A 15,424-nucleotide genomic window follows, 5' to 3' on the forward strand; every position below is an offset into this window, starting at 1 on the left:
TCGCTCTCTTTGGGGGAGTTGGGGGAGGGGGTTAAATCTGAAAAATTAGAAAATATGAGGTATTTTTAACTTACGAAGGAGTGATCGGATCTTAATGAAATTTCATATTTAGAAGGACCTCGTAACTAAGATCTCTTATTTTAAATTCTGACCGGATCCAGTCTCATTGGGGGGAGTTGGGAGGGAACCGAAAATCTTAGAAAATGCTTGGAGTGAAGAGATCAAGATGATACTTGGTGGGAAGAATAAGCACAAGTCCAAGGTACGTGACTAACATTACCAGACCGGATTCGCTCTCTTTGGGGGAGTTCGGGCGGGGGAGGGGTAAATCGGAAAAATTAGAAAAAATAAGGTATTTGTAACTTCCGAAAAAATGATCAGATCTTAATGAAATTTCATATTTAGAAAAATCTTGTGCTTCAAAGCTATTATTTTAAATCTCGGCCAGATCTGGTGAGATTGGGGGGGGGGAATTGGAGGGAGAAACTAGAAATCTCGGAAAACGTGAAAATTGAGGTGTCTTTATCTTACGAATGGGTGATTGGATCTTAATGAAACTCGATATATAGAAAGATCTTACGTCTCAGATGCTCCATTTTCAATTCGAACCGGATCTGGGGACATAGGGGGTTGGAGGGGGGAAACAGTAATTTTGGAAACTGGAAATATTGGAAAACGCTTAGAATGGAGAGATCGGAATGAAACTTGATGGGAAGAATAACGACAAATTCTAGATACGTGATTGACATAATTGGAATGGATCCGCCCTGTTTGGGGGAGTTGGGGGGATTTCCAGTGCTTTGGCAAGTTTGGTGCTTCTGGACATGCTAGGACTATGAAAATTGGTCGGCGTGTCAGGGACTTGCACAAACTGACTTGATAACAGTTGTTTTCTCGATTTGAACATCTGGGGGGGGAACTGGAGGGAGAGGGGACATTGAAAAAATGAGGTGTTTTAAGCTTACGAATGGGTGATAAGATCCTAATGAAACTTGATATTTAGAAGAACTTTTGTCTTAGAGCTCTTTTTTTAAATCCTGACCGTATCTGATGATATTGGGTGAGTTGGAGGGGGAAACGGGAAATCTGGGAAAATGCTTAGAGTGGAGAGAGTGGGATGAAACTTGGCGGAAGAATAAGCTCAAGTCCTAGATACGTGATTGACATAACTTGACTGAATCTGATCTCTTTGGGGGAGTCGGGGGCGGGGGTGTTAATTCTGAAAACTTAGATAAATTGAGGTATTTTTAACTTAAGAACGGGTGACCGGATCTTTATGAAATTCAATATTTAGAAGAAACTCATGTCTCAAAGCTCTTGTTTTAAATCTCAACCTGATCTGGTGAGACATTAGGGGGAGCTGGAGGGGGAAAACCGGAAATCTTGGAAAAACGCTTAGAGTAGAGAGATTGGGATGAAACTTGTTGGGTAGAATAAGCAAATTTCGTAGATATGTGATTGATGTAACGGGATTGGATCAGCTCCCTTTGAGGGAATTAGGTGGGGGCCAGTGCTTTGGCGATTTCGGTGCTTCTGGACGTGCTAGGACGATGAAATTTGGTAGGCGTGTCAGGGACCTGCACAAATTGACTTGATAAAGTCGTGTTTTCCCCGATTCGACCATGTGGGGGACTGAAGGGAGAGGAAAAATCAGAAAAAAATGAGTATTTTTAACTTACGAGCGGGTGATGGAATCTTAATGCATTTTGATATTTAGAAGGACCTCGTGTCTGAGAGCTCTTATTTTAAATCCCGACCGGCATTAAGCTTCTGATTTTCCTCTGATTTTAAATCAATCTGTTGATTCTTAGAATTTTGCTAGAGCTCATGCCATGTGAGCTCTTGGCTCTTGGCTCTTCCGCCATCGTCACACGTGACTTATGAGCTCTTAGCTCTAGTTTTTCATAGTTTGAGTCTTTTTATGGATCTTTTAAAACTTACGTTGTCTATTTGTGTGTTACCTCCACTTACTCTTTTGATTCTCTTATTTTCTTAATTTAATGGATGATTCCAGGCCTTCTCAGAAGCTGAAGAAGAAAAATAACCTTTGGGAATCTTACAAGTCAGCAAAGTAATCGACACGTGCAGCTGCTACTCGTTTTAAACGTTTCAGAAATTGCAGGAATATTTATAATTCTTTGATTCGGAAGACTAAACGCCTTTATTATATTCAGGAATTTTCCAATTGCGGAAATAGTCCAGGAAAAACATGGTTTTTTACCCGGGATTTGAGTAACAGAAATATTTTTGGTTTCAAAACGTCCAGAAAAATTTGCTTAATAATATGTCCTGGCCAAAATCGAATATGCAGAATTCCTTTTTGAGGAACCCCCTTTTTTACCCCTTTTCCCTGAAAAAGGGGCAATCCTTCTCTGTCGATTTTGGACACTCTATTAAGCAAATTTTTATCAACATTTTGGTGCCAAAAACATTTCTATTGTACAAATGCCTGAGATTCGTAGTCTTTTATTTTAGAGAATAATTATGTGGATCGATACTAATGCCCTGACATTAAATCTTGCTAAGCTTACCTTGCCCCCAAGTTTCAGAAGGGAAGGGTTCTCTCAATAGACCTAGTGATCGCCATGTCTCATTTTGCTTTATGAGAATCTTTCCGTATGGTATCTAGGAATATCGGAATTCTGAGAAAGCTCATACATATGTTTCCTCACCCAATCACCGGATACGGACAGGATTTGAAATACAAGCTCTGGGACACAAGGTCCTTCCAAATATCAAATTTCATTAAGATCTGATCATCCATTTGTTAGCTAAAAATACCTCATTTTTTCAATTTTTCCTTTCCCTCCAGCCCCCCAAATGGTCGAATCGGGAAAACGACTTTTATAAGTCAATTTTTGCAAGTCCCTGACACGCCTACCAATTTTCATCGTCCTAGCACGTCCAGAAGCACCGGACATGCTAAAGCACCGGAAATCCCCCCCCCCAAATCCAATTATGTCAATCACGTAGCCTATCTAGAACTTGTCCTTATTGTTCCCATCATGTTTCATCCTGATCTCTCCACTCTAAGCGTTTTCCAATATTTTCAGTTTCCAATTTTAAGAAATGTCTTAAAGCTTCTAAAGGTTCCAAGAATAAAAATTAATTCATCTCAGCTTTCTTTTGTTGACTTTGAAAGTTTAAGAGCTCGGTTTAATAAGCTAAACTCCGAGAAGCAGGAATATCCAAATTCTAACTTTCAGTTGATACGCAAAAAATATGGTCAATTGTAGAAATGAAAATTTAAACATGAAATCTTTGATTTTTCTTATATCAATAAGTACTTTGAATAAAAGCTAGAAAAAAAATATAGTTGAAGAATTTACAGCTTTTTCTAATTTAATTTGTAAACCGGAAGTTAAACATTTCTTATATTTTGCGAACGCGGGCATAGAGACAGGAATTGGCCTCCTGGACCCCATTATCAAAAAGTTGGAGGAATATTGCTATATGATGCTAGTGTTCATGTAATTCATCTGTCTTCGTTTTTTTTTTTTACTTTTTACAAAGGTCGTAAAAATTGGTTCCCATAAATCTGTCAAGGTGAGAAAAAGATCCACAAGTCTGACATGTCCTCAGACTGGGTATTTTGTTAAATAATATAATAAAAATTAACGAAAAAACTTAAATGTCCGTTTTGTGTAGTTTCATTTATCTAATTGCATTTTTTTTTCATTATAGTATTGGCTTTATAAATTCCGTGATTTGAACAACTCACACTATCATTATGGCATGCCTAAATCTTCTCTTCAAGCAACGTTTGAAGCAGACTTGTGTGTAACTGCAACAATTCCATCAATGATTGTCCTCTTTGTGCACGGATTTTATGGATACAAGTAAGTCTGTATTTCGATAAATGTAAAAAAGTTAGAAAAAAAATGGTTTAGAAAAAAAGAAAAAATGGTTTAGAAAAGTCTAGAAAAAAAGTTAGAAAAATCCGTGCTCTTTGTGCACGGATTTTATGGATACAAGTAAGTCTGTATTTCGGTAAATGAAAAAAAGTTAGAAAAAAATGGTTTAGAAAAAATGGTTTAGAAAAGTCTAGAAAAAAGTTAGAAAAATCGGTGCTCTTTGTGCACGGATTTTATGGATACAAGTAAGTCTGTATTTCAATAAATGTAAAAAACTTAGAAAAAAATGGTTTAGAAAAAAAGAAAAAATGGTTTAGAAAAGTCTAGAAAAAAAGTTAGAAAAATCCGTGCTCTTTGTGCACGGATTTTATGGATACAAGTAAGTCTGTATTTCGGTAAATGAAAAAAAGTTAGAAAAAAATGGTTTAGAAAAAAAGAAAAAATGGTTTAGAAAAGTCTAGAAAAAAGTTAGAAAAATCGGTGCTCTTTGTGCACGGATTTTATGGATACAAGTAAGTCTGTATTTCGATAAATGAAAAAAAGTTAGAAAAAATGGTTTAGAAAAGTCTAGAAAAAAAGTTAGAAAAATCCGTGCTCTTTGTGGACGGATTTTATGAATACAAGTGAGTCTGTATTTCGATAAATGAAAAAAAGTTAAAAAAAAATTGCTGGCTGTAGAATTTGAAACCACGATAATTACGAGAATCTTTTATTCGTAGTCCAAGATAGCCATGAGAACTTAGTGTACTTATGTAGACTCTAATGTGGTTCTCAAGTTTTTTTTGGTGTGCGATTCCGTTTCAAGAAAATTTATTACTCAGCAAATCCTGGGTATTAATCCTTCTGAAATTTTAACGGCAATTAAAAACAACAATAATATGTATTAATATTTTTAATTTTGTTTTCAAATATAGTAAGGAAAGGTGTAAATCAGGAAAATTGATGTTTTGAAGTTATGGAACAATCTATTGAAATTAGCAAAATAAGGTTCATAAAAAGTCAGCTAGGTAATCATCAAAATATAATACAAAACACTTAAAAGAATCGAAATTTTCTCTCTCTCTCTCTCTCACGAGAGAGAGAGAGAGATTCGTGGCTAGAAGACAAATTCTACATTAATTCTACATATCATTAAATATTTTACATAAAAAAATTTGAAATATTTGACGTTTCCTAAAAAAGTCGACATTCTCTCTCTATCTCGAGAGATCTGCGGCTAAAAGACATTTGACAGCCAGTATCACAACGAATACATCAAATCGTCAGTGGAATCTATGGTTAGAAGACAAGCAACAGTATCACTCTCACCAGGTATTCTTAACTCAATTGTTATTTCTTATTTGACACCTAATGACTTAAAACAAAAGATTAAAGAATATGTATACTCTTTAAACGAGCAACTTCTTATGTCTATAAAATATCTTTTCTTTAGAATTGTATGTCTTTTTAGCATACAGTTAGATAGTCATAGAGATATTATGTAATTTCTATAAACGTGTGGTAGATACTTAATGCCATTATAGAGACCTATAATGTTTTAATTTGAAATTTCTAGAAAAATAATTACCGGTACGAATTGTTCTTTGGTCTTCAGAATATAAGAAAAATGAGACTCAAACCAGTGGTAGGGGCACATTAACAAGTTTGTTTTTGGTTAGTGCGTTAAAACTACATCTCTTAAACTTTTCATAAATCAAAATAATGAAGCGGAGATGCTTTTGGGTAACAATTTTCTTTCCACGGCCAGCGCCATTTTATTGTCAACGCCAGCACCATTTGACCAAAATCACTAATATAAAGTGACGATATCAAAGTTTTTAAACTGCACACGGTTTCAAACCGTCGATATTGCTCATATTAACTAGTTTATTTCCCGGTTTGTGTGTTAAAACTTGATTTACGTTAGAACTTTAACTCTTTCAGTACTTTTTTCATAGATTTTCAACACTTTGGGTACCTTTTTCGCAGATTTTCAACACTTTGGGTACCTTTATCTCAGATTTTCAACTTTTTGCGTACCTTTACCATAGATTTTCAACACTGGGTACCCTTTTTTACAGATTCTCAGCACTTTGGGTACCTTTTCCAGAGGTTTTCAACACTTTGGGTACCTTTTCCACAGATCGTCAACACATTGGGTATCTTTTCCACAGATTTTCAACACATTCGGTACCTTTTCCATAGATTTTCAACACATTCGGAACCTTTTCTATAGATTTTCAGAACATGGGGTATCTTTTCTATAGTTTTTCAACATATTGGGTACCTTTTCTACAGGTTTTTAGCACATTGGGTACCTTTTTCGCACATTTTTAGCACATTGGGTACCTTTTTCACAGATTTTCAGCACATTGGGTACCTTTTCCACAGATTTTCAACATACTTTGTACCTTCTCTACAGATTCTCAACACTTTAGGTACCATTTTCCACATATTTTCCACACTTTGGGTATCTTTTCCACAGATTTTCAACACATTGGGTTTCTTTTCCACAGATTTTTAACACATGCGGTACCTTTTCCATAGATTTTGAACACATTCGGAACCTTTTGCATAGATTTTCAACACATGGGGTACCTTTTCTACAGGTTTTCAACATATTGGGTACCTTTTCTACAGGTTTTTGCACATTGGGTACCTTTTTCACAGATTTTCAGCACATTGGGTACCTTTTCCACAGATTTTTGACACATTGGGTACCTTTTCCACTGATTTTCAACACTTTCGGTACCTTCTCCACAGATTTTCAACACTTTAGGTACCTTTTTTCCACATATTTTCAACACTTCCGGTACCTTTTCCACAGATTTTCAACACTTTGGGTACCAGCACACTTGGCACTTCGGGAAATTGCGAATCTGAGCTTCGATTAAATTTGGAAAATTTATTTGAGAGAGTAATTTTATGGCTTGATGCTAGTTATCTTACCCTAAAATATTCCCAAGTCCAGTTTTTTTATATTTTCGCATGTTTCTCAGATTTATCCCCAGTTATTAGAAATTCTTCAGCCAAATGGGATAATTCATAGATCTGAAGATCGATACGATTGTTTTTGGGCATTCTTGTTGATGAAAACTTATCTTTCAAACGTCACATTGATTTGATTAAAATGAAGATATGCAGGAGTCCCGGTATTTTAAGGAATCTTAAACATATTTTCCCTGGATCAACTTTGGAAATCCTTTTTCACTGCTTGATCAAATCTTATGTTTCTTACTGTCCAATAGTATGGATGTCAACCTTTCTTTCATTGTTAAAACCACTTTCTAAGGTTTACAATAAAGCTAGAAACCTCATTAAGGAAACTAATCGTTCAAGAGTTATCCCGTTCCTTGACCTCGAGTCACTGTATATTCTTTCGTGTGCATGTTTTACTTTTTCTCAGCTTCATGATGAACTCCCCTATCCCCTAAGTGTCCGCCATCTTTCACCTCTGATCAGAATAATTATAATCTTCGCAATACCAAAAATCATATTCAAGTTTCTTTTACTCCTTGTGTAAGGTCAGATTTTAATCCTTTAATTGCAAATCAAATTGTATGGAATAAGTTGACCGAGTCAGCTCGAAGGTGCCACTCATTCGGTTTGTTAAAAAAAAAACTATTAAAAATTCTTCGGCTTCTTAGAAGTTATTATATATATATATATATATATATATATATATATATATATATATATATATATATATATATATATATATATATATATATATATATATATATATACATATATATATATATATATATCTATATATATAAAAATAAGTTGTCTGTGTGTGGATCAGGTGACGTCATGTTTCGGCTGACGTCATGAAATTAGTTGCCATCATTTTTGCTTTGAAGGTGACGTCATTCAAGTTATATAAGACATATGTTCGCGTAGAATTCTATTAATGTTTAAGTTTACAATGACTGATGAAGATGCTCAAAGAGTCTATGCCAAAAAACTTGCTGCTGATAGAGAAAGTCAGAAAAGAAAGCGTGCCGAGGAACTACCAGAGCAACGCGAAAGCAGACTTGCTGCTAAAAGAGAAAGTGAAAAAAGAAGGCGTGCCGAGGAATCAAAAGACCAGCAGGGAAACAGGCTTGAGGCTGATAGAGAAAGAAAGAACAGAAAGCATGCCGAGGAACTACCAGAGCAACGCAGAAGCAGACTTGCTGCTAAAAGAGAAAGTGAAAAAAGAAGGCGTGCCGAGGAACTACCAGAGCAACGCAGAAGCAGACTTGCTGCTAAAAGAGAAAGTGAAAAAAGAAGGCGTGCCGAGGAATCAAAAGACCAGCAGGGAAACAGGCTTGCTGCAGATAGAGAAAGTAAGAAAAGAAAGCGTGCCGAGGAATCAGAGCAATCTGAAAGTTATCGCCTGGCATTCAGGTACAACCCAGTCGATGATTATAGCTTGAGTAGATGTGTTCAAATCGGGACAATGTCTAAAATTTGTCCCTATTGCAAGGCCTTGAAATTCAATGGTGAAACAATGGGAATGTGTTGCGCCTCAGGAAAAGTTAAACTTCCTCTATTGGCTGCACCACCAGAGCCATTGAAGACTTTCCTTACTGGAACTACGTCAGAATCTAAGCGTTTTTTGTCAAAAATCAGACAATACAACTCATGTTTCCAAATGACGTCGTTTGGAGCCCAAATCGAAAATCCAGATCAATTTATGTCTACTTTCAAAGTAAAAGGGCAAATTTATCATAAAGCAGGGTCCCTTCTACCATTCTCAGGCGAGAATCATAAATTTTTACAATTGTACTTCATCAGTGATAGAAATTCTGAATTGAATGCACGTTGCGAAATTTCTCCCAACGTTGAAAGGACAATCGTTTCCCAATTGCAACATCTTTTCCACGAAAATAATAAGTTAGTGCGTCTGTTCAAAACAGCCATCGATTTGATGCCTACTGATACTCATAAAATTGTTATTTCCGCTGACAAAACGCCTCCTGGCCAACATGTGCGTAGATACAATGCTCCGACTATCGACGAAGTGGCAATCGTTATGGTCGGTGATCAGTTTTTACCTCGAGATATTATTCTACATAAGCGAAACGCTCAGTTGTTAAGAATTGCTGAAACTCATCGATGCTACGATGCCCTACAATATCCTATCATTTTTTGGGATGGAGCCGACGGCTATCACTTTAATATTAAATTGATGAATCCAGCCACTAACAAAGAAATGAATAAGAAATGCAGTGCAATGCATTATTATTCCTATAGACTAATGATTCGGCAGGATGAAGAAAATTATATTTTAAAATGCCGTGAATTGTTTCACCAATTTGTCGTGGATATGTATGCTAAAATTGAATCAGAACGTTTGCTATATATCCGCCTGAATCAGACCAAGCTCCGCTCTGAACAATACATTCATTTGCGAGATGCAGTTATAAATGACGGTAATACCACAAACGTTGGAAGATTAACAATTTTACCTTCGTCATATGCTGGCAGTCCCCGTCATATGCATGAATATGCTCAAGATGCTATTGCGTATGTTCGTCTCTATGGTCGTCCAGATTTATTTATTACATTTACATGTAATCAATCTTGGGACGAGATACTGCAGCTTTTACTTCAAGGACAATCGGCGGTTCATAGGCATGACATTACGGCACGTGTCTTCCGGCAAAAGTTGAAATCACTGATAAACTACCTTGTAAAACATGAAGTGTTTGGGTCAGTGCGATGCTGGATGTACTCAGTGGAATGGCAAAAACGAGGTTTGCCACACGCACATATACTAATCTGGCTACATAAAAAAATTACTTCAAACGAAATTGATGATGTGATTTCCGCTGAAATACCTGATAAAAATGTCGATAAGGGGTTACATGATATTATTGTAAAAAATATGATACATGGACCTTGCGGTGCACTGAACGAAAATTCACCATGCATGGCCAAAGGAAGGTGCACAAAGCAATATCCTCGACTTTTAGTACCCAAAACAATTACTGGCAATGATGGTTACCCACAATATAGAAGAAGATCTACTGAAGATGGCGGTAAAACAGCAATAATAAAGAAGCGTAACGGTACCACCATCGAAGTAGATAACCAGTGGGTTGTTCCATATTCCCCTTTATTATCAAAAACATTTAATGCACACATAAACGTTGAATACTGTAACTCCGTAAAGGCAATCAAATACATATGTAAATACGTCAACAAAGGCAGTGACATGGCAGTTTTTGGCTTGCAGTCCGAAATCAAAGATTTCGATGAAATCGTAGAATATTAGGCTGGAAGATACATAAGCAGTAATGAAGCTGTTTGGCGAATTCTTTCATTTCCGATACATGAACGTAGTCCAGCTGTTGTTCACTTAGCAGTACATTTACAGAATGGTCAACGTGTTTATTTCACGGAAACCAACGTGCAACAAAGAGTCCTGAATCCACCGGATACAACATTAACAGCTTTTTTTTCGCTTTGCATAAATGATTCTTTTGCAAAAAAACTGCTGTATACTGAAGTGCCTTCGTATTACACGTGGAATACTAAAAATAAAGTATTTGAACGTCGAAAACAGGGTAAGTCAGTCGACGGCCAACCTACCATCTTCAAAGATACCACGATAGGAAGACTCTACACCGTTCACCCCAATCAACATGAATGCTTCTTTCTACGCCTGCTTTTGGTGAATGTACCCGGTCCGACATCCTTTGAGTATTTGAGGACTGTAAATGGTACTATACATGACACTTACCGTAGTGCATGCCAAGCTCTGAATTTATTGGAGAATGACCAACACTGGGATAACTGCATCAATGACGCGTGCGAAACGTCAACCCCAAGTCAAATTCGTGCATTGTTTGGCATCATTTTAACAACTTGCTCTCCATCAGCTCCTACAGATTTATGGGAAAAATATAAGTCAAAAATGTCCGAAGATATACTTCATCGAAAACAGTTAGAGACGTCAGACATGACTTTTGATTTTACATCAGAAATTTATAACTACACTTTAGTTGTTATAGAAGATTTGTGCATAAGTATGGCAAACAAACCTCTTCAGGGTTTGGGAATGCCTTCACCTAACCGTATCGCTGCTGTTTCGACATGTGTAGAATTGGATCGTGAACAAAGTTACAGTACGAGTGATCTATTGTCGTATGTACAAAATAACATTTCCAAGTTAACGTCGGAACAAAAAGACATTTATGATACGATAATGCATTGTGTCGATAACAACGTTGGAGAAATTATCTTTTTGGATGCGCCAGGAGGTACTGGTAAAACGTTTGTGATAAAACTGATTCTGGCATCAATTCGATCTAAAAATGATATAGCGTTGGCAATTGCGTCGTCCGGAATAGCCGCAACATTGCTGCCTGGAGGAAGAACTGCTCATTCCGCTTTGAAATTGCCTCTGAACTTGCATTCTACAGAAACTCCCACGTGCAATATTTCCAAATCATCTGGGATGGGTAAAGTATTGCAGCAATGCAAACTTATTATTTGGGATGAGTGCACAATGGCACACAAAAAATCGCTCGAGGCTCTGGACCAATGCTTGAAAGATTTGCGAGGGAAGTCGAAACCCTTTGGCAGCACCTTAATATTGCTTGCGGGAGATTTCAGGCAAACATTACCTATAATACCTAGATCAACTCCTGCAGACGAAATGAATGCTTGCCTGAAAAATTCTAATTTATGGGCACACGTAAAAACATTAAAATTAACTACAAATATGCGTGTCCGATTGCAAAACGATGACTCTGGTCAAACATTTTCAGATCAATTGCTGGCAATGGGAAACGGAAAGCTCCCAGTAGACTCAATTTCAGGACGTATACAACTACCTGCTGATTTCTGTAATTTAGTGACGTCCAAAAATGAATTGATTGAAAAAGTATTTCCGAATATTCTAAAAAATTATAAAAATAATAAATGGCTAAGTGAAAGAGCGATTCTCGCACCCAAAAATATAGACGTCCACGAAATCAACAATATTGTTTTGACCAAGATTCAAGACCAAGCAGTCCTTTACAAGTCAGTCGACACAGTTTTGGAACCAAATGAAGCGGTTAATTATCCATCTGAATTTTTAAATTCCATAGATCTTTCAGGGTTTCCACCACACGTGCTACAACTAAAAATAGGCGTACCAATAATACTTTTAAGAAATATAAACCCACCAAAGCTTTGCAATGGCACTCGACTTGCCGTAAAAAAAACAATGGAAAACCTAATAGAGGCCACAATCCTGACAGGGCCTTTTGAGGGTGAGGCTGTTCTTATTCCTCGCATTCCCATGATTCCAACAGATCTGCCTTTTCAATTTAAAAGATTGCAATTCCCAATTCGATTAGCATTTGCAATCACCATTAACAAAGCTCAAGGTCAATCATTAGAAAAATGTGGTATTGATCTTAATACTGATTGTTTTTCCCATGGACAATTGTACGTTGCATGTTCGAGGGTCGGTAAACCTGACAATCTATTTATATGCAGCGAGAATTGGACAGCGAAGAATGTTGTATATTCGCAAGTTTTAAGTTAATTTGTATTTCGGAACCAAATGAAGCGGTTAATTATCCATCTGAATTTTTAAATTCCATAGATCCTTCAGGGTGTCCACCACACCTGCTACAACTAAAAATAGGCGTACCAATAATACTTTTAAGAAATATCAACCCACCAAAGCTTTGCAATGGCACGCGACTTGCCGTAAAAAAAAAAACAATGGAAAACCTAATAGATGCCACAATCTTGACAGGGCCTTATGAGGGTGAGGCTGTTCTTATTCCTCGCATTCCCATGATTCCAACGGATCTGCTTTTTCAATTTAAAAGATTGCAATTCCCAATTCGATTAGCATTTGCAACCACCATCAACAAAGCTCAAGGGCAATCACTAGAAAAATGCGGTATAGATCTTAATACAGATTGCTTTACCAATGTACAATTGTATGTTGCATCTTTGAGGGTCGGTAAACCTGACAATCTATTTATACGCACAGACAATGGGACAGCGAAGACTGTTGTATATTCACAAGTTTTACCTAGTTAATTTGTATTGTATCTATCTATCTATCTATCTATATAAAAACGAGTTGTGTGTATGCATGTTTGTTTGTTTGTAAAAAGAGCGTTTGCATATGACGTCATTATTAGTACATACGGCTTTGTATATGGACAGACAATGGGAAAGCCAAGAATGTTGTATATTCGCAATTTTTACGTAGTTTGAAACACATATATAAATCTATCTATATTCACAGGTGGGACACAGGGACACAACTACAATGGCGCGTAACTAATATGGCGCGTAACGACTTACGCGCGCGGGGGGGCTTGGGGGGGCACGAAGGGCCCCACCAACTAGGTGTTGGGGTGGCGCGAAGCGCCACCCCAACAGCTAGTAGATATATATATCTATATATATAAAAATAAGTTGTCTGTGTGTGGATCTGTGGATCAGGTGACGTCATGTTTTTCCGCATATGACGTCTGAATTATTTCACACTAATACAAAAGAAGAAAAAAAACTAAAAAAGGTAAAAACTACAAAAAAAACTAAAAAGAAATAAAAACTAAAAAAGCCAAAAAACTAAAAAAAACTAAAAAAAGGTAAAAATCTAATAACTAAAAAAAACTGAAAAAAATAAAAAAAGGCAAAAACTACAAAAAAAATAAAAACTAATAAAAAAACTAAAAAAGCTAAAAAACTAAAAAAACTAAAAAAACTAAAAAAAGGTAAAAAACTAAAAAAAAACTAAAAACTAAAAAAGAAAAAAACTAAAAAAAGGAAAAAACTGAAAAATAAAAGAGAAAAAGAAAACTAAAAAAATATGAATAAATATATACAAAAATAAGTTGTTTGTGGGTTATGTCGGTCTGTCTGTCTGTCGAGTGACGTCGTGTTTGTCCGCATATGACGTCTGAATTATTTCACACTAATACAAAAGAAGAAAAAAAACTAAAAAAGGTAAAAACTACAAAAAAACTAAAAAGAAAAAAAACTAAAAAAGCTAAAAAACTAAAAAAAAACTAAAAAAAGGTAAAAAACTAAAAACTAAAAAAAACTAAAAAAAGGCAAAAACTAAAAAAAAACTAAAAACTAATAAAAAACTAAAAAAGCTAAAAAACTAAAAAAACTAAAAAAACTAAAAAAAGGTAAAAAACAAAAAAAAACTAAAAACTAAAAAAGAAAAAACTAAATAAAAGGAAAAAACTGAAAAATAAGAGAAAAAGAAAACTTAAAAAATATTAATAAATATAAAAAAGTAAAAAAATGGTAAAAACTACAAAAAAACTAAAAACTAATAAAAAAACTAAAAAATCTAAAAATCTAAATAAACTAAAAAAGAAAAAAAGAAAAAAGGAAAAAAATAAAGGAGAAAAACAAAACTAAAAAACGAATGTATATACAGACCGGGACACCGGAATACAAATGACGACCGGGACACAGGGAATATAAATGACGACCGGGACACAGGGACATAACTACAAAGGGGACGCCGGGGTGCACAGGGGGATAGCAATCACCATCAACAAAGCTCAAGGGTAATCATTAGAATCATGAGGTATAGATCTGAATACGGATTGTTTTCCCATGGACCATTATATGTTGCATGTTCAAGAGTCGGTAAACCTGACAATCTATTTATATGCACAGACAATGGGACAGCAAAGAATGTTGTATATTCGCAAGTTTTACGTAGTTAAAAACATATATATATATATATATATATATATATATATATATATATATATATATATATATATATATATATATATATATATATATATATATATATATATATATATATATATATATCTATCTATATTCACAGGTGGGACATAGGGACACAACTACAATGGCGCGTAACGACTTACGCGCGCGGGGGGGCTTGGGGGGGGGGGCGCGAAGCGCCCCCACCAACTAGGTGTTGGGGTGACGCGAAGCGCCACCCCAACAGCTAGTATATAATATATATATATCTATATATATAAAAATGAGTTGTCTGTGTGTGTGTGTGTCTGTCGAGTGACGTCATGTTTGTGTGTCGACTGACGTCATGTTTTCGACTGACGAAATTACAGACCGGGACATCGGGACACAAATGACGACCGGGACACCGGCACATAGGGAGTATAAATGACGACCGGGACACTCAAAGAGAAAGCGACCGTGACACAAGGAATGTTCGATTAGCAATCACCATCAACAAAGCACCGGGACACAAATGACGACCGGGACACAGGGAGTATAAATGACGACCAGGACATAAGTAAAAAAAAAAAAAACTAAAAAAACTAAAAAAAGGTGAAAACTACAAAGAAACTAAAAAGAAAAAAAATACTAAAAACTAATAAAAAACTAAAAAAGCTAAAAAACTAAAAAAACTGAACTAAAAAAACTAAAAAAAAAGTAAAAACCAAAAAAAAAACTAAAAAGAAAAAAAGGGGAAAACACAAAATTTATTTCATCATATACCATTTCAAAAACGAATGTATATACAGACCGGGACACCGGGATACAAATGACGACCGGGACACAGGGAATATAAATAACGACCGGGACACAGGGATACAACTACAACGGGGACGTCTGGGGGC

At 35.8% G+C, this 15,424-nt stretch overlaps 1 protein-coding gene across 1 annotated transcript in view; it reads left to right on the forward strand.

The window, feature by feature from the left end:
- Nucleotides 1-15,424, forward strand: part of LOC136028755 (equilibrative nucleoside transporter 1-like) — a 166,061-nt gene that overhangs the window by 37,345 nt on the left and 113,292 nt on the right. The window contains exon 4 of the mRNA XM_065706640.1: nucleotides 3,685-3,839. Within this exon, the coding sequence (XP_065562712.1) occupies nucleotides 3,685-3,839 (155 nt within the window). The remainder of the gene's footprint in view (nucleotides 1-3,684; nucleotides 3,840-15,424) is intronic.

The sequence above is a fragment of the Artemia franciscana genome, chromosome 7 (assembly GCF_032884065.1).
Source record: "Artemia franciscana chromosome 7, ASM3288406v1, whole genome shotgun sequence".
Lineage (NCBI taxonomy): Eukaryota > Metazoa > Arthropoda > Branchiopoda > Anostraca > Artemiidae > Artemia > Artemia franciscana.